At 40.7% G+C, this 20235-nt stretch overlaps 1 protein-coding gene across 1 annotated transcript in view; it reads right to left on the reverse strand.

Moving 5' to 3' along the window:
• myo15b (myosin XVB) overlaps positions 1 to 20235 on the reverse strand; it is a 456255-nt gene that overhangs the window by 54406 nt on the left and 381614 nt on the right. Inside the window, exons 36-41 of the mRNA XM_036133239.1 lie at positions 19327 to 19417; positions 18970 to 19222; positions 18754 to 18860; positions 16496 to 16555; positions 16331 to 16406; positions 10361 to 10479 (exon numbers count right to left, since the gene is read on the reverse strand). Of these exons, the coding sequence (XP_035989132.1) occupies positions 10361 to 10479; positions 16331 to 16406; positions 16496 to 16555; positions 18754 to 18860; positions 18970 to 19222; positions 19327 to 19417 (706 nt within the window). The remainder of the gene's footprint in view (positions 1 to 10360; positions 10480 to 16330; positions 16407 to 16495; positions 16556 to 18753; positions 18861 to 18969; positions 19223 to 19326; positions 19418 to 20235) is intronic.

The raw sequence follows: 20235 nt of genomic DNA on the forward strand, positions 1-20235 counted from the left end.
TTCAACCTGTCTATTTCCTCATTTAGACCAAAGTTGAGGTCACCTCCAATAAATGGAGAAATATCCCAGTGTTTTGAAAGTGCATGGAAAAGTTTGCGGAAGAATGAGGGGTCATCAACATTTGGGTCATATACTGACAATACATAACGTTTGGTTCTGAATAGATATTTGTATTATTATGTATCTACCTTTAGGATCTATAATTTTGTCTAATATTGTATACCTAATGTTTTTGTGGATTAAAGTTGTTACTCCTCTTTATCTAGAGTTATAGCAGGCAGCAAAGACATTAGGGAACTCAGGTGAGTTAAGATTGTTTACAGTTATAGCTGATTTATGAGTTTCTTGCAATAAGACAACATCTGCCTTTAATCTTTTAAACTGGTTAAAAATCTTCAACTTTTTCTCTGTGGTGCCAGCTTCATGCACATTCCGTGTCACAAACCTTAGATTTAGCATATGTGTGAGTAAGTAGCTGAAGCTGGAAAGTGTCCCTATATAAATAGATACACATAGACCTAGGTGACATCATATAAATTGCTTGTGATTGTCTGATCCACAGGAAAGAAGCAGAGGAATAAGATAAAGGAAGACAGAAAATTAAGAAAGCTCAGAGAGTGAGAAAGGGTGAAAGAAAAAAAATTACAACCCAGCTGTGACTAACAAACATACCGTGCCAACATGCTCTTGAGCTGTGCATATATTTAATTTATCACCATGTTCAGTTCTATTCTCTTTTAACAAGTGTCACATTCTTTAAATTCACCTGTTGTGCATCTAATAAAGCCACGGAGTGATCTTCTGATCCCTGAACAGCTGACAATTAATATAAAGCTTATCTACAGCAACTGTAGCCCTGACGCCCTCAGCAATGAATTTCTTACTGATTGGGAATAAAACTCGCCTTTCATCTAGGATTTCCTTTAAAACTGGTCATTGACGCTGAAATCCGTTCCTGTCAGCCCTCTGTCCCGACTTCTGACCTGCTCTTTTTGTTTGTAATGCTTGAATTTAGCTACAATCGGCCAAGGTCAGGTTTTATCGGGCTTCTTACCTTCGAGCCGTTGAATGCGGTGGAAATTTATTGTTTTATCTCGTCTGCCGGAATTTTCAGCTTCTGCTGGAGGAAATCACATATTGTTCCCTCGGTATCCTCCTCTTGCTGCTCCGGGATGCCGGCAAAGATGAGGTTGTCTCTCATACTTTGTGACTGAATGTCCACAATGGATTCCTTCATCTACCTATTTTCACCGGACAGCTGAACCATCCCATCATTGAGCTTCCTGACTTCCCCCCTGAGCGATTCGTTCTTGACTTTGACGGAAGCTAGCTGCTCCTGGCTGTATTCCAGCAACTATCTCAGGGCTTGAAATTCCTTGTATTGAACCACTACTAAGGCGAGACGGGGATCCAGGCTAGTTCGCTGATTATTGATGGATTCCAGGACGTTGCTGTAGCTCCTCCCTGGAGATATTGTGGAAGCAGCGCTGGTTGAACTCGAACCGGAACGTTTTGTTGATGGTGTGTTTGTGGTTGTCATACTTTTCGGCTACCCCATTACGATCCTGTCAAAACACTCACTCAGGTAGCTCTCAAGGCTGGTCAAGGTCTCCACGTCCAGTTTGTTTTATCGCAAAATATGAGACAATTGTTAATGTTTAAACCTAACTATGTTAAATGTTACATTTTTGGCTTGTTCTTGCCTGGGTGGATCAGATTGAAACTACATGTCTACCGCCATTTTACTTATGCACAGCTCTCGCGAGATCTCAGCTGCTCATCTCCACTCTGAAAAAAATTCTGGCCTTTCTATTTTTTAGGCTGATTAATGGTTTACACCTTGTGGTGAATCCTTTGTATTTACTCTCATGAAGTCTTCTTTTCATGGTAGACATAGATACTGATACATCTACTTCCTGGAGAGTGTTCTTCACTTGAGAGGATGTTGTGATGGGGTTTTTCTTCACCATGGAAAGGATACTGCGATCATCCACCACTGTTGTCTTCCGTGGACGTAGAGGCCTTTTTGAGTTTCCAAGCTCACCAGTGCACTCTTTTATTCTCAGAATGTAGCAAACTATTTATTTGGCATCGCCTAACATTTCTGCTAGCTCTCTGATGGGTCTATTCTTTTTTTCAGCCTTAGGATGGTCTGTTTTGCCTCCATTGAGAGCTCCTTTGACTGCATGTTGTCTGTTCACAGCAACAGCTTCCAAATGCAAATGCCACACCGGGAATCAACTCCAGACCTTTTAACTGCTTAATTGATGACAGGTTAACAAGGGAAGAGCCCATGCAGCCTCATGTTTATTTTGCAGTCTTCTGAGTCAATTGTCCAATTACTTTTGGAACCTTGAAAAAGGTTCCAAAAGTAAACATCTGTAATTCCTAAACCCTTGCTCCAATTTAGATGGGAACACTCTCAAATTACAACTGATAATCTGCACTTTAAGACCATATTAATTATACAATTATATCCTGAATATGTTTTGCTAAACAGCTAAAATAACAAAACTTGTGTCACTGTCCAAATATTTCTGAGCCTGTATATATGACTAAAAATAAGTCAAAAAATAAGGATGCACTAGTCAGGTACTATTGTATAATTATTGCAATAGCAATCACATTTTCAAGTGATACCACTGAAAACAACCCGTAATATTACCATAATGAACTTTATACAATGGGACAGATGATGATTACATCAGCAGAATGTATGGGAAGTTGTATGCTCGGGTCACCATTCTCTCCCTCAATTTCAATTTATGCTTAGAGGATGTAAAAGTTTTTCCTTTTAAAACATACTGCATGCTGCACACTAGTAGTCACATTATAAAAAGGCAAGTCTGAAAAGACTTCAGGTGTCCTGCATTAAGAAAACTGTTGAAAATGGCAAGATAAGCCAGTGCAAGTGAAATGTTTGTGATAGTACAAGTCACCACTCTGGAGGTTATGCTTAGGAACCTCATGCACAAGTTTATATTCCATTTAAATCATTCTAAGAATAAGATTACCATGACCTTAGTAATCCCAAGGTTCAACTCTACACAATACCTCAGCTGTGGAGACGCTGGTACGGTTGTCTTTTATTTAATTTTTTATTTTTTTTTACTTTTGATGACTGCACAAATGTATTTGTGTCATTTGGTGTTTGTTATTGTGTATTTTTGTTTTTTTAATTGTTATTAGGAAGTAATCCACACTACAATAAAGATGTGTATCCATGTGTACATCCTTTTTTACATTTGGTATCATAATAATTAACAATATGTATATATTGGCACCATAACGATATTGTGCATCTCGAAGAGTTGAGCCAAGGCATACAATTAGCCTCCTAGGGTGTTTTTGTTGATTAAGTGGTATGAACAGTACACCACGCAACTGAAAGAAAAATAATAAAACAAAATAATAAATATTGTAATAGTAACAACTAAAAAACTGAAGATCTTATTAAGCTATAATTAAGTATAAAGCCCCCCAGGAAAGAAAGAGAGAGGGGTAGGGAGGGGTCAATCGGGAGGAAGGGACTGAAGAGAGTGGAAACATTTAAGAAAGGGAAGCCATTCGTTATAAAATTTATCAGAATTACCTTACACTGAATATCGGATCTTTTCCAGCTTCAGAAAAGACATGGTGTCATTGAGAAGGTGACGTCTCGCCAGTAATGAGGTAAATGCTAAAATATGTAGTTGGTTAGAGGTAAACTGGTTATGGTCCTCTGGGAGCCCAAATATGGCAATGTGGGGGGAGACTTTTATGACCACAGAAAGTACTTTTGACATGTTATCAAAGTCATTCAACCAAAAGCAACAAAGTAGTGGACAAAAATAGAAGATATGGGATAAATTGCAGGGTGAGGTGTGACATTTGTCGTATTTGTCTGCAATGCTGGGATAAATTTGTGCCAGTCGAGTTTTACAAAAATGGAGTCTAAAGAGTACTTTAAACTGTATAAAGTTTAAGACGGGTGCAAAATGAGCTTGTATAAATTGTCTTAAGAGCAGCGTCCCACCAGTCATCCTTCAAGTATAAGTCCAGTCCCTTGTTCCAGGCATCCCTAACTTTAGTAATTGGCGAGCAGTCAGAAGACAGAAGTTCTTTATAAATTTTAGAGATAAGTGACTTTTGAAGTTGGTCATGATTTAACAGCTCCTCCCACTGTTGAGTTGGTGGTATGGAGGGGAAAAGAGGAAACAGAATTTTAGGGAGTGTCTAATTTGAACGTAAAAGAGACGATGGGAGATGAAATTCTTCTGAGATATCTGCAAAGCTGTAAAAAATGCCATCTTGGTAGAAGTCTTTAAAACACCTTTGGCCATTATTATGCCATGCTAGGAAATTTGGATCTGTAAATGAAGGTCAAAATAAATTATTCTTTAGTATAGGAGTTACAGTGGATACTGACTTAATGGGGAGTTGTGGCCTAGTGGTTAGAGCACAGAGCTTCGGTCCCAGAGGTTCTGAGTTCAACTCCCACAAGCTGCCATTCTGGGTCCCTGAGCAAGACCCTTAACCCCCAATTGCTCCCCAGGCGCCGCACAGTGGCAGCCCACTGCTCCCCAAGGGGATGGGTTAAGATGCAGAAGTGAATTTCTCCATTGTGAGATCAATAAAGTTCATTTAAATTAAATTAAATTTGAAGTGCCCCCTAAATTGATACCAAATTTTAAGTGTGGAAAGAACCACTTGATTGTATGTATAGCCAGAGAGATTGGATGGGATAGAGGAAGTAAGTAGGGCAGATAAGAATGATGAACCACATGACTGTGTCTCCAAGTTGCACCACGGCAGATTCATAAATTTGAGCCAAAATTAGATTTTTTTGAATATGTGCCGCCCAATAATAGAATTGAACATCTCTGAAGTGTGGATTTGCGGATCCTGGTAGCCTTTCCACACCATAAGAAATCAGAGATAGTCTGAACAATTGTTTTAAAAAACTGCTTTGGCAGGAAAAGTGGGAGACAATGAAACAAAAACAGAAATTTGGGTAAAACATTAATTTTAACTGCGTTAATTCTTCCTATTAACGAGAGCGGTAAACTTCTCCATCTTTGTAGGTCTATTTAAAATTTAGACAATAATGGTGAGAAATCTTCACTCACATCCATCTGGGACATCGCCCGTTGAAAGTGATTTCTCCAACCAATTTTATGGTCTGGCCAATCAGGACACAGGGCTGGCATTTCATAGATGTGACGTAGTCCAGACGCGACCATGATGTGAGACTGTTTTGATAGCAATGGTGGCTCGTCGAGGAAGCAAGCATTAACATTGATGCTGCTATTTCTTCCGTGTTGTCCAATCTACCTAATATTGTTTCATTAAAAGAACATCAGAGAATGCCTCTGAAGGCTATTGTTGGTGGAAACCATGTTTTCGCCCTTCTCCCGACCGGATTTGGCAAGTTTTGTTTTCCGGGGTGCCTTTATTGATACGGCCCAGCCTTCAATAAAGGCAATTCCTATGGCGGTGTCCCAGATGTATGTGAGTGGAGCTAGGCGGAGCGAGACATGCATCTGGCTGTTGTCAGGTTAGAGAAATTTATCGAAAAAAGAGAATTTAACATTCTAAGAATGTTGATCCCGAGATACCTAAAGCGGGTCAGGTTTAAATTAAAAGGGATATCTGACTGTGTGAGCTGTATGGCTGAAGCGTTAATAGGGTAGCATTCACTTTTAGAGTTATTCGCTTTGTAGCCAGAGAATGATCCGAATCTCTGGAAAACAGAGAAAATTGTGGGAATGGAAAGAACAGGATCTGAGACACAACAATAAATCATCAGCACAAAGTGACAACTTAAATTCTGTGTTCAAACGTGAAATCCCAGTAAAAGTCAAGGAGGATCTCAAAAAATTTGACAAGGGCTCTGTAGCTAGTGCAAACAATAAAGGAGAAAGGGGACAAGCTTGTCTGATGCCACGGGTTGGAGTGAAAAAACTAGACTGGATGCCGTTAATGTTGATCTTGTAAAGATGCATAGTGTAGGCGTTTTCGCTGCAGACGCAGACGCGCCCCGGAAAACAAAACTTGCCAAATCCGGTCGGGAGTAGGGCGAAAACATGGTTTCCACCAACAATAGCCTTCAGAGGCATTCTCTGATGTTCTTTTAATGAAACAATATTAGGTAGATTGGACAACATGGAAGAAATAGCAGCATCAATGTTAACGCTTGCTTCCTCGACGAGCCACCATTGCTATCAAAACAGTCTCACGTCATAGTCGCGTCTCCAATACGTCACATCTATGAAACTCCAGCCCTGCGTCCTGATTGGCCAGACCATAAAATTGGTTGGAGAAATCACTTTCAACGGGCGAGATTAACAGAGAGTTCATGTAATTTGGATTTATGGGATTTATTCACGTGGGCAGAGTAAGAAATGATTTGTCCCCGCAAGTATGCTTTTAGTGATTCCCACATCAGTGAAGGAGAAACTGGTTCCATATCATTTTGATTAGTGGAATTATATTCATCAATTTTGGTTGCAATGAAATCTGTAAAGTATGAAAGGAGTAATGTATTAATCCTCCAAGGTGTAGAGTACCTGGGTTAAAAAGAAAATTTAATATCTAAAGAAAGAGGGTTGTGGTCAGAAATAACTATAGGGTGATAATTAACAGACGATACTTTAGAAATTTGTTTAGTGTCAATAAAATAATAGTCAATCCGAGAAAAAGACGTATGCATTTGTAAAAGAATTTTATATTCCTTGATACCAGGATTATAAAATCTCCTAGGATCAATGCAACCGACCTCGACATTGAAGAGGATGTCAGGGTTTGTGGGTTAGAGCGGTCTAGGTTAGGATCAATTATGCAATTTATGTCTCCTCCAATTAGAAGAATTGGAGGAGACAATTTCTCCCCTCATTATTCAATGAGGAGAGGAGTTCAATGCCTTATTCATGAAATGTGGATCATCAAAATTGGGGGCATATATATTAACTAATAAAATGGGAGTATGGAATATCATGCCTGCAACAATTAAATATCTGCCGTTATTATCTGATATCACTTTGTAAGCTGAAAACTGAATTTACCAATTACCCATTAAAATAGCAACGCACCTGCCTTTAGAGTTGATGGAGACTGGGAACACAAACTTGCATACTCCTAGGCGAGACTTTGCACCCACACAGCTGCAGAAGCGGCTGGACTGCAATGCTGACTGACTTTTGTTGACAAACCGACGTGATAACATTTTACAGACAGGTTAGAGGATTGTATGCTGACAAAGCTTGGTGCGAGCAGTTCATAAACAGTAGCCAAATTTAGCATGACAGCTAATTACGAGGCAGAAGCAACTAGTGGGCTGCTGGTGCTTGTGACTAGTTTGTCAACGATCTAGAGGAATGCTGTGCGACAGCGGCTGAGTCAAAGTGAGCAGCAGAGCTTAATAAAATCAGTATAATAAATCAATCATATTAAAAAAGTGTGTAAAAAAAGTTTGCCTTATGTAGCAGGTTAAAAAATATGACTGTCATCATGGCTTCTTCAAATCCCACCCAACATTGTCAATCCGACCAATCATGTGTCACAAAACCCTTCTCAGTGAAGTCCCATAACCAATCATGGCTTACATAAACTTTGCCCACAAAATTGATCAGACCAATCATGTCTTAAGCAAGAAACTCCCTCTTTGGTACTGCAGAGACCCCTACTTGGACCAGGTAGTCGGCAGCACAGGAGCACCAAAGGGGACTGTTTTTCCTCCATTCCTTTTCACCCTTTACATCTGAGACTTCCAGAACAAGACAGAATTCTGTCATCTGCAGAAATACTCAGCTGACTCTACAGTCATTTGGTGTATCAAAGATGGACAATAAACTTGAGTTTAGGGAGCTGGTGGACCCTTTTGTGACAGTGTGGAAACAATCATCCCCACCTGAATGTGAATATAACAAGAGACAACTATAGATTTCAGGAGAAACAGGAATAGTACCGACACTATTGTAACAGACTGTTCTGTGTTTGAATGGAAAAGAAGGTGTGTCCCTTCCAGTTGCCGGAGAGTGAGAGTTCGCTGGGTTTTATGGCAGAGGGAGCACGTGAGTATTTTTGTGTTTGCTGCTAATGGGAAGAATAAAAGAGAGTGAGGAAGCAGGGTCACCGCTGAACACGCTGTCCCGTCTTCTGTTCCGTTTGTTGCTTGCAAGATACATATCTATATAGCTAGTCGCACCATACTTACGGACCCGGAACGCTTGGCTACACTAATAATATCTGTGCAATACTCTTTTTGATGACCGATAACCATGTTTTAAGGACTTTAGTTCTATCATCCATTTGCTTTGTTTGCAATAATGCTTTCGCTCTGAAGGTAGTGTGGCAACAGATGAGTCAGAATGTTTAACAGAAGTGGGGACAAGGATTGATGTCCATCATTAAACTGTTGTTGGCAATTATACACAAGCAGGGACTCAATTTTCTTCATGAGGAAGTTTAAAAACAGCACTAACAAACAAATAAAACAGACAGATGAGCAGCCAATCACACTGGCATCATCTTGCCACGAAATCTGCACTTTTGTCAGACCACATTCCCTTTTATGGGGGGAAAAACACAAAATCATATCCGCCTGGCTCAATGGCCACTAAAACCTTTGTGGAACAAATATGCTTCAGCTGATCCAGTCCAGATTCGTTGCAGTTATAGTCAAGAGGTAACGCTATAAAGTATGAGGCCTTTTAATTTTTCAAAGGGGCTTTCATTGAATTTTGAAGTATTAATTTTGGAAAAAATGTAGGCCAGGCCCAAGAATTTTGATTTTATTCTTTGTTAATCACTGTTACGTCCCCAATACCGTCTAGGGGTATTAAAGAGGGGAGGGGCTGTAACAATGGATAAACCAGGGAAAATGACAAGACAAAACCAGGAGGATAACATTAAACATTATTATTCAAAAGTAATCTGAAGGAGTTTAAAAGGGGAACCTGGGAACCTAAAAGATAGGGAGAGAATAACCACCAGAACCAAGATCTCTAGCAACCAACCAGTCCTCCTACGCAGCACCACAGAGCTGCAGCACACATGCTTCCCAATTGGCCAAGAGGCCCTGAACATCAGTTCCCCAGCTAGCCTTACACTCTGCTAATCAAAAGGCAGAGTGAAAACAGCTGGGCCTGCTTAACCTGCCGGCGCTCAACAGCAACCTGAAATGTGGGGGAAAAATCCTACATGCACTCACCACTGCATGTAACAATCACCTATAAATCTGACACGGTCATTTGTGCAATAGTGGTTCCACCTGAAAAATATTCTTCAATGCCTTTGTGTCGTACAAAACTAACATTTACATTTCCACTTTATGACTTCGGAGCTGTACTTGATTTAAATTACATATGTAATTTCAGGCAAAAAATGCTCCTGAAACCCTTTCACTTTGCTCTCAGTAGACAGGGCTAAAGTGATGTCATCAAATGACCACACCAGCCTGTCAAATAATCATCAGGGAAATACAGCCATTGAAGTTCTCGAGGGGGCACCCTTGATCCAAATTCCAATGTATTCCAATTCAGCTTTTGGTAGGTTGACAAAGACCATTCATATACAGTTTGAACCAAATCAAATAATGTATGTGTAATTTGACCACAGCATTTGACCTCATAGCATCATTGGTCACCTGAGAGGGATAAATCATAATTCAGCCTTTTCTTGTGAAAGTTAAGCATTTAGAATTTTCAGGCGAGAAGAACATCTTTGAGGTGTGGCCCCACTACTTCAGCAGAGACAAATATTATGATAACTTTAATCTTCCACATCTGAACTACATACTGAGAAACTTTGAAGCTGATGCCCATAAAAGCCTTAGGAGCTGTATGTTAAAGTTTGACATGCAGGAAATCTAAAAAAAAAAAAAAAAAGGTAAAAAAAAAAGAGACACATTGACCGAAAGTGGCTGACTTCCTTTTTAGTTTAGGGGTATACCCCCAAAATACTTTTTTTCTCTTAATTTGGAAAGATCTGCATATGTACCAAATTTTAAACCTCTATGGCATACCAGCAATCCTGGATGTTAGGAGGTGCTGTAAAGCTCTTTGGCCATGGCTAATTGTAATCCATTAAAATCCATAAATCTGTTTAGGGAGACAACTTTGGGTAAAATGTGGTGAGTTTTTAAATATGTTAAGCCCTCCAAAAAGCTAATTCCAGGAGAAAAATAATAAGGAAAGGTACAATTACAACAGGCCATCACAATGTTTAGCTGCTTGAGTCTATTTAGAATGTCCTATGTAACATTTAGGGTCAGACAGGACTACACGTTCCCTGTGATAGACAGGCGAAATGTCCAGGGTGTCCCACCTCTCGCCCAATGACAGCTTGAGTAGAGCACCAGCCCCAAACCTTTAAAGCTTACCGTCACAGGGAAGAGACGACTAAAATAGTTTTTCCAGTTATCTCGAGCCGCAATGACAATTCTCTTCTTCGTATTGTCATCCTGAATGGTGCTTGTGTTTGTTCCCACGTTGAAATGCGCTATAAAACACAATAAGAATAGAAAAGTTTAGAGTGACTTTAGAGTGACTAAAGACAAAACAAAGTGAAGATTATATGTAGCAAGTTTCTACTGCAGGGATAGCCAAGACAATAACTCTTAGTTGCCCTTTGTTCATGTTCTACAAATTCCATGCAATATTATGGATCTGTAAGATCTGTAAGGTAGGTTATCTGACTGGGTTGGGATTTGTTTGAAACAACTTTTGAACAAATTACTAAATATAAAACTTCAAACACAAACATTTTAGGTGAATCTAGATCCCTGAGATTCATCTAGAAGCACTTTCAACTGTTGCAAAGCTATATTAGAAAATAATATAATATTGTCAAGTATGTCAGAGAGTAAAGTATCTGGAATTCAATCAGGCAAAGTGCAGGTTGGTTGGCATCCATTGCAATTAGTAACTGAAGAAGTTGTTTATCAGAACAAGAGTAATATATCGTCCGTAAACAATGAACATTTTTCATATCCCCCTTCCATATAAATACTTTTGATATTTTCGTTTTGGGTATTATATTGACCTAACGGCACAATAAAAAGAGCGAACAGTAGGGGCTCATGGTGCATCCTTGTCTAGTGCCTCTCTCCAGCCTTATAGGTTGTGATACTGCCCCATTCACCCTAATTCTTGCTTTTGGGTAATACTATAAAGCTTGTACTTTTTTCATCAATTTATCATTAAATCCAGAACTATATAAACTTTTATATAGAAAAGACCAGCACACACAATCAAATGCTTTTTCTGAGTCTAAACCAACTAAAATTGCAGGTGTATTATTAATTATTATATGATTTACATCATGTAATGCTCGCCAAATGTTATCTTGTGTTTGGCGGTCCCGGATAATTCCTGTCTGGTCTAGGCCAATGATCTGTGGGAGAACTGTCTCCATTCTTTTGGCTAGTATATGGGTAAACATTTTGTAGCCCTGATTTAACATGCGTATTTGCCTAAAAGAAAGAAAGAAAGATAGATAGATAGATAGATAGATAGATAGATAGATAGATAGATAGATAGATAGATAGATAGATAGATAGATAGATAGATAGATAGATAGATAGATAGATAGATATATAATAATCCCCGATAGGGGAAATTCTTCTGCCCGATAGCATAGATAAAAACATGTAAAATAGGATAAAAACATATTTAAAAACATATTTAAAAAAGTAAATACACAAATAAAATAAAGAGGCACCCCTTAAGAGGCATTAAACTGTCTCTTCTGGCACTATGGTTGCTTTCCTGAGCAACCATAGCGCCATGCAATGGATGGCTCCCATTAGCCCTTATGGACTTCATCATTGCCCTTGTCCTTTTCTCCACCAGTTCCTCCATAGGGACTGCCTCCCTCCCCATAACTGCCGCACACCTCCTGATGAACTTGTCTATTCTGGAAAAGCAAATCCCCACACACATCAAATGACCTAAGTCGTCTGAAGAATTAGAGCATGCTTTGCCCCTTTTTGTATGCCGCATTTGCCCTCACCGACCAGTCCAACTTATTATCAAGGTGGAATCCGAGGTACTTATATGTGGAGACCACCTCGATTTCCACATCGTCCATGATGACAGGTCTATGTTGAGCTCTTCTTTTGCTAAAGTCAACAATCATCTCCTTTGTTTTGCCAGTCCATACACAGCCCATAAAATTACAACATACAAGTTTATCTTTGCCCTCCTTTGGTATAAATGGTATTACAGCTTCACTCCATGAGGTTGGTGTCTTGTTTTCCTGCAAAATCCAGTTTAAGTATGCTCTTGAATTGGAACCAGGACTTATTGCCACCTCAATTTCTTTCTTTGCTGAACAAGAAAAATATATTGCAAAGTATGTTTCAGTTAATTTGGGTAATTGAATTTGGTCAAAAATGTTCTGCAATTTTACCTGGTCACATGGGACCTGTGAGTAAATTTTTTTTATAATATAATTCAAAACAGTTTTAAATCTGTGGTAATCTGTGTTCAATCAACCTGGTTTCAGAATTTCTAATTTTATATATTGAGTTTTCAGCTTGTTGTCTTTTAACCAATAAACTAGCATTTTAATCCCCTCATCTTCTAGTTTTTCCAGTTCATATTCCAATTTGAGTATTTCCTGTTGTCTTGAACGTTTCAGATTGGAGCTGTAACCGATAATTTGTCCCCTGAGGACAGCTTGACAGGCATCCCAAAGTATTATGGGATTGATCTCTTCCCCGCATGTAAAAATGCCTTGAGTTTTTGCTATAATTAAATAAAAAAATGTGTCTAAAAACAGACCATTCATAATTTGGGGGAGCGTAAACATTTAGCAGAGTCACTAAAGATCCTCCCATTTTCCCACTCTTTCTTTTCAAGAAATATTTCAAATGTAATTTTATTTGAAAATAAAATTGACACTCCCCTCTTATGACCCACTATGGGTAAGAAAGTTAATATTGGTATTTAAAACCCATTCTATATAGTTCTACGTGCTCCATTTCAGAAAGATGAGTTTCCTGTAAGAATGCTATTCCAGTATTACCCCTTTTTAATTTTGTTAAAATCTAGCTTCTTTTGAAGCAACTCCCTGTAATGAATAAGCCCTTGAACTGGCTTGAACAGGAAAGTAAAAGAATGAACAAAAATTGTTGACCTCCAAAAGTGGGATCATATTAGTGATCCTAATTAACCCCAGTGGGAGAGGGGGTTTAGAGGGAGAGCCTCGTCTCCTTGTTAGAGGTTGAGGGCATACTGCAGTATTACTGTCTATATTACTGCTTGCTGACTTTGTGCCCCGACATACCCCCTTAATGCAGGTGCCTAAAGCAGCTTATATGTACAGTATGTGTTAATTTTAATCTCAGATTTCAATCCCTCCGCCCGCCCTGGGTGGGTTGTTTTGATTTTTGTTTGGATTTGTTTTGGTCGTCTGGGAGCCGACCTTGAGGGGAGGGGGTGATGTCAGGGTTCAGTCTGGCCTGCCTTCCATCTTCCATTCACCTCCGTTTACACTCCACAGCTGATCACTGCACCTGTTGTCAATAATATCCATCCATTTTCCAAACGGCTTAATCCCTCATGGGGTCGCAGGGTTGCTGGTGCCTATCTCCAGCATTCACTGGGTGAGAGGCGGGGTACACCCTGGACAGGTCGCCAGTCTGTCGCAGGGCAACACAGAGAAACAGTGTTGATACGTCACTGCTTCCCACTCCTGAGGCGCCGGAAAGTGGACCAGAATCGCTTCGAAACCGTGGAGAAGTCTTTCTCCATGGCCTCTCCGAACTCTTCTCACGTCCGAGGTTTTGCCTCAGTGACCAGTGGAGCTGCCTGCCGCTTTGACCGCCGGTACATATCAGCTGCTTCCGGAGCTCCGACTAGCCCCCTCAATAATAAATAGAGGCGCGGAACATGGTCCACTCAGACTCAATGTCCCCCGCCTCCCTCGGGATGTGTTCAAAGCTCTCCCAGAGGTGGGAGTTAAAGCTTCGTCCCACGGGGGACTCTGCCAGACGTTCCCAGCAAACCCTCACAGTACCTTTGGGCCTACCAGGTCTTACCGGCTTCCATCCCCACCATCGGAGCCAGCTCACAACCAGGTAGTGGTCGGTGGAGAGCTCCGCCCCTCTCTTCACCTGAGTGTCCAAGACATGTGGCCGCAGGTCAGATGAAACAACAACAAAGTTGATCATTGAACTACAGCCTAGGGTGTCCTGGTGCCAAGAGCACATATGGACACCCTTATGCTTGAACTTGGTGTCCGTAAAGCACAATCTATGACGAGCACAGAAGTCCAACAACAGAACACCACTTGAGTTCAGATCAGGTGGGCCGTTCCTCCCAACCCTTCCCCTCCAGGTCCCACTGTCAATGCCCATGGAAGCGTTGAAGTCCCCCTGCAAAACGAGGAAGTCCCCACTGTCCAGTACCCCCTCCAAGGACTCCAAAAAGGGTGGGTAATCCGAGCTGCTGTTTGGCGCATAAGCACAAACAACAGTCAGAACCTGTCCCCCCACACGAATACGGGGTGAACCCCAACATACAGGTACCCAGATGAGGGGCAACAAGTATGCCCACTCCAGCTCGGCGCCTCTCACCAGGCGCCGAGCAGAGTGAAAGAATGTCCAACCCCTCTCAAGGAGACTGGTTCCAGAAGCAGAGCCATGCGTTGAGGTGAGTCCGACTATCTCTAGTCAGAACCTTTCAACCTCGCACACTAGCTCAGGCTCTTTCCCCACCAGAGAGGTGACATTCCACGTCCCAAGAGCCAGCTTCTTCAGCCGAGGTTTAGAACGGCAAGGTCCCCGCCCTCGACTGCCACCCATTTCGCAATGCAGCCAACCCCTTTGGCCCCTCCTATAGGTAGTGAGCCTATTGGATGGGGGACCCATGTCTCCTCTTCTGGCTGTGCCCGGCTGGGCTCCACGGGTAAAAGCCCGGCCACCAGGCGCTCGCCAACGTGCCCCACCTCCAGGCCTAGCTCTGGAGTGAGGCCCCGGTGACCCGGGTCCGGGCGAGAGAACACAACGTTCATTTATGGTATTCATCATAAGGGGCTTTTGGGCTGCTCTTTGTCTGGTGCCTCACCTAGGACTTGTCTGCCTTGGGTGACCCTACTAGGGGCATAAAGCCCCTGACAGCATAGCTCCTAGGGTCATTGGTACACTGAATGTGTCTCAATGACCCTATTCATTCAAAGACTCAATGTGTTTAAATGTCTTCACGGATATCTTTCAGTTGTTGGGAGTTGTCTTTTGTGAATTATCTTGGTTTCTTCAGAATGATGGCTCTTCCTCGTTGCTGTTTGGGAGCGCCGCTTGCTTAGCATGGTCTTCTTTGTTGAGCACGGGTTTTCTACCTTTTGCTTTTGGCTGTTTGGTCACCCTAGTTTTAGACCAAATCTTTCACTTAGAATTTTGGTAAAATCGAGTTTTGACGGGCAGTTTCTGGATAAATGTCTGGACCACTTGCTACTACTCCATTGCCATGCCTCGACGCCCGACCGGAAGTCCACAAGTGACACATTTTAATGTTGAATTGCATCCCATTAGAAGCAAAAAACACTGGTTACTTAACTTAATATTGTTGGATTTGCCACCTGGAGTGAGTGACCTGACAGAAATCTGGTGGCTCAGCAGGTATTTTTTATCCCTTGTGCATATCCACTCAGCGAAAAAAAAAGCATAGGTTGTATTGCTGACATGTCTTTTGGCCTGATAGAGTATAATTGGAAGGGTTTGGCCAAACTAGGATGGAGAGGAAGACTTTACAGCTTGCAGGTTTCAGTGGTTCACAATTTGAACCCTGTCTATGATAAACTGAGACCAAATCAGTTGACAAGTCCAACTCACTGAGTGCTATAGATGATTATTCCCCTGTGTGGTCAGCTCCTTGACTCTGTTATCAATGGTGTGTCGTTCAAGCTGTCAACGAGTAAAGGGCTGTTTGGAGATGTTTTCACATCCATACAGTAGGTTATTGAGCTGATGAAAATGCAGAGTGAGTTTTTTCAATCCATTTTTTTCTTATCAAAGCAAAGCTCTGTCAGTAATGACTTTAGAGGACAAAGGTTTCAACTGGACTTACAATCACAAAAGGAGGTTTCCTGTTATTCAAAGCAGTAGGACAAAAAGTAATTTGCTGCAACCTTAACTATTGCTGCAACCACCTCTTGACAGGTCTCTTGCTCTCCGCAGGGGAAAAAGAGGCAAATCAGAACTCAGCAGGGAGAAACATTTTGTTATTGTTGCGTAAAACGTATTTAAAAAGGTACACCGGTTCTTGCCTGTTCTCCTGTGTAACTGGCAGATATAATGGGAATAGAAACACTATGCCAGCACTTTCTGAATTAGTTTCCAAATTCTCACCAAGGAGGTCTTTCATTTTCCGTCTTTCTTGACTATTAATCCTCACACAGCTGTCAGAGTAGGTGTCTCTCATGATCTGAAAAAAAAAAAATCACAAATAACAATATCTAAAATTGACATTGTATTGAAAGGTAGGTGTATAAATCAAGCTGATCAAATAGCTACCTGTTCACACAATAGGTTAAGGAGGTAGGGGTCGCTAAACAGTTCTCTTGGATAAAACACCTGCAGATAAAACATTAGTTTAGATAATTTTCTTTTCTGAATTCCCCATTACATTTCAGTATGATTAAAATACTTAAATGGAAGCAGACATGCCATCTGTTTTTGAAGTAGTTTTGTCATTACAATTTCAACTAAAAGTATTTTATATAGTACCTTATCTATCCCAAAGGGAAATTAAATGTTGATGTAACTCATTTTGTTAAGGAGTTAGTATAGATGGTGATGGCCGTGAACAGGAAAGATCTCCTGTAGCGGTCGTTTACATCCAATCTGAAGAAGCCTTTGACTGATGAGACTGTTTTCCTATGACAATGTCCTGAGGAGGATGGTCAGGATTATCCATAATTTTCTTGATTTTATGCAAAATCCTTCTTTGCGGCATCGTCTCTAGAGGTTTCACAGTCATCCAGAGAAGAGAACCAGCCTTCTTTTTAGGTTCCTGGTTCTGATGCTGCTGCCCCAACAGATGATGGCAGAGGAGATAATGCTCTCAACAACAGACCTATAGAAGATATGCAGCATTTTGCTGCAAACCTTGAAGGGTCTTGGCTTCCTCAAAAAAAAAAATACAGTCTGCTCTGTCCTTTCTTTTAGATGGTTTCACTGCTGAGTCTCCAGTCCAGTCTGTTGTCTAGATGAGCACCAAGGTATTTATATTCCTTAACCACCTCCACTTCTTCTCCCATGATGGAAATTAGGTTTGATCTAATCCTGTTTCTCCAGAAATCTACAATCATCTTCTGTGTTTTGTTCACATACAAGATGAGATGATTTGAGCTCCCTAAAGGCTCTTTTTTTCTTGTTCAACAGTTCCTTCAGGTTACTGGTGATCCAGGGTTTGTTATTAGGGAAGCATCTCACTGTTCTGGTGGGGATGATGCTGTCCACACAGAAGTTCATTCAGTCAGTCACACACTCAGTAATGGCATTTATGCCTCTCCATGTGGCTTGCAAAAAGAAATTCAATCGGTAGTTTCAAAACAACCCCGTGGGGCTTCTTCAGCTTCCTGTGACCACTTTCTCACAGCACATTATGTTACAGGTAGTCTATTGACAAGAGGGTAATAATCTGAGCAGAGAAAAAAAAGTTGTGAACTGATTTACCCAGAGGAGGTCTTGATTTGGAAATATATGAATGCTTGACATTTGTATAAAACAAATCTAATGTCTTGTTTTCTCTGGAAGAGCAGCTGACAAACTGTTGATTCGTTTGCAGTGTAGCAGAGTGAGGCGAGATCAAAATTACCAGATATACACCCAAGGAATTGCTGACATCACATTTATTGTCGGCAACAGCTGAGAGTGGAATGTAAACAACCACCAAACCAACACTGTTGAACTCTCTTGGCAAATAATATGGACGAAAACTTACTGCCAATAGTTCAATGTCTGGACTGCAGAGACGACACTTCACAGTAACATGTGCTGGGTGACACCATCTGTTGTTGACAAGCACTGCCAATCCAACTCCTATCCTTTTCCTGCTGCTCTTTAAATCTCTGTCTGAAGATTAGTCAGGCTGAATATCGGGTTCACCAGCTGAAAACATTACATCTGTGGGATTTCTGGCTTCAGTTGTTGTATTATTACTGCATTTGCAATGTTAACCAGCTGCTCCCTGATGTAAACCACCCTGTTGCTATGGTTACGCATCATAACAAAAGAGAAAAATATAGAAAAGTATTGGGAAAAATCAATCCAGCTGCACAGCATCCAATAAAGGAAGGGAACAAAAATTTTTTTTTCCAAAAAAGCAGTAATGAAATTTTGAAAAAATAAATAAATTTGGTGCAATTCTAGAACATATGGACAAAAACAATTGCAAGATGGTACAAAAAAGAGTGCAAACTGTTAAGGTTAGGCAAAAGTTGGAATTCATTCTCAAATATAACAGCAATATTGATTAGTCTTTGTCACTTTGAACATTCCAAGGAAGTCTGTAGTGGGTTATTCTGCAATTAATCCATTATCCATTAGGGGGCAGTGGGCTGCCACTATTTAGTGCCCAGAAGTGGCAATGTGTAGAATATGAACTGTGAAACTTGCAGCCTTTCAAAGACACAAGCACTTTGCTCCAACTGCTAGGCTACCACTCACCACATATTAAATGTGCTGCATATGTACACATTTGTGTGCCTGTCTAAGGGTGCGTGAGGTGAGGTTTTGTGTGTGTGTGTGTGTGTGTGTGTGTGTCTTACTTCTTTTCGCAGGAAAAGTTTTCCGAGGAGGTTGAAGTGAGAGAAGTAAACCCCAGCAGAGAAGCGGTAAAGCTGGGATTGATTCCCCTCATCATCTATCATTGCATCTAGAGTTACCAAACAGCAGAATACTGAGTAATCTAAAGGCACATATAGCAACAGTTTTACATTTCATTAGTTGTAAACTTTGATTGTGATTACATCAGTGGCACTCACAGATAGAAGGAGCATTCATAGGTGGAGGATTTGGTATGTTCACAAAGACAGGAGCTTGCTCTGGAGGAGGTGGTGAGGATTCATGAGGAACAGAGGGAGAATACTGCAAACGCTGGGAGCCAAAAAGCTCTTCCAGTGGACGCTGCTTCAACCTCATGTTTTTAGAAATAACCCTGAGACCCATGCTGGGAGGGGGAGAGAGTGGTGGCAAAGGGGACTTTGGAGGAGGAGGTGGTGGAGGAGGAGATAATCTCTGTGTAATATTTGAAAAAATAAGCATTACAACAAGAAAAAATAAATATTTCTTACACTTGTTGTTTTTCAAAGTTGCAGTTACCACACCCGAACTCTTCTTACCTTTGGATGTGGCACCGGTGCTTGAGTTTTGAGTTTAGCCAGAGCTTCCTGTTTTGGGTCACTTTTCTTAATAAATGTTTTACCTGGAGATCTAAAAGATGCATAATAACAAAAGAAACATACAGATAACATTATTTCACATGACTTGATTAAAACTGTCCAACTTTTTCTGAAAGCTGAACATGCTGGTAAAGATTCTCAGTCATCCAGGTCATGGTCATTCCAAGAAAATGAAAGCTGAACAGTTTTTGGTAATTTGGGAGGGTCCTAACCCTGCCCCTAACCCTACCACTAATTACCACAACAATAGAAGTAATTTTACTTTTACTAAGTGCATAGTTTCCATCACAAGTAGATGATTTTATGTTGTAATTTTACCAAAAGTGGATGTGTTTTACTTTGCCACCACTTTTGGTCTGACTCATGACTTTCCTGTCAAATTGATGCATAAAGAGACCCCTGCTCTATCTTGGTCAGACAGTCACAGACACAGTCGGGGGAATCACAAGCAGTTTGTTCAACCCCATTCTAAGTTTTCTAATTGCTAATTACATCCTTCAACCCAATTTTCAGTGGAATTGTGTGCCAAATCAGATCCAGTGCGTTTTGATCCTTTTGATGATAGAGCACTTTGCTATATGCTTTGAAGTACAGGTGAAAGCAGCTTTTGATAAACAAATACAATTTAACTGCAAGTGTGTAGACAGTGACATAAATGGACAGTTATTATAGAAAGCCAGTGATGTCAAAATTTCCTATTGTGTTGGAGTGAGAGCAGAAGGCTTTAGGATGGTGAACATATCATGTATTTCAATAAGTTATAATAGCAGTTGTTTTCCATTCCAGAATTAAAACAATAAAAGGCAAAAAATAGTCTTTAATTGTTTCCATCATGGCAGGTGCTCCTCC

This window comes from Fundulus heteroclitus, unplaced genomic scaffold (genome assembly GCF_011125445.2).
Source record: "Fundulus heteroclitus isolate FHET01 unplaced genomic scaffold, MU-UCD_Fhet_4.1 scaffold_59, whole genome shotgun sequence".
In the NCBI taxonomy this organism is placed as follows: Eukaryota; Metazoa; Chordata; class Actinopteri; order Cyprinodontiformes; family Fundulidae; genus Fundulus; species Fundulus heteroclitus.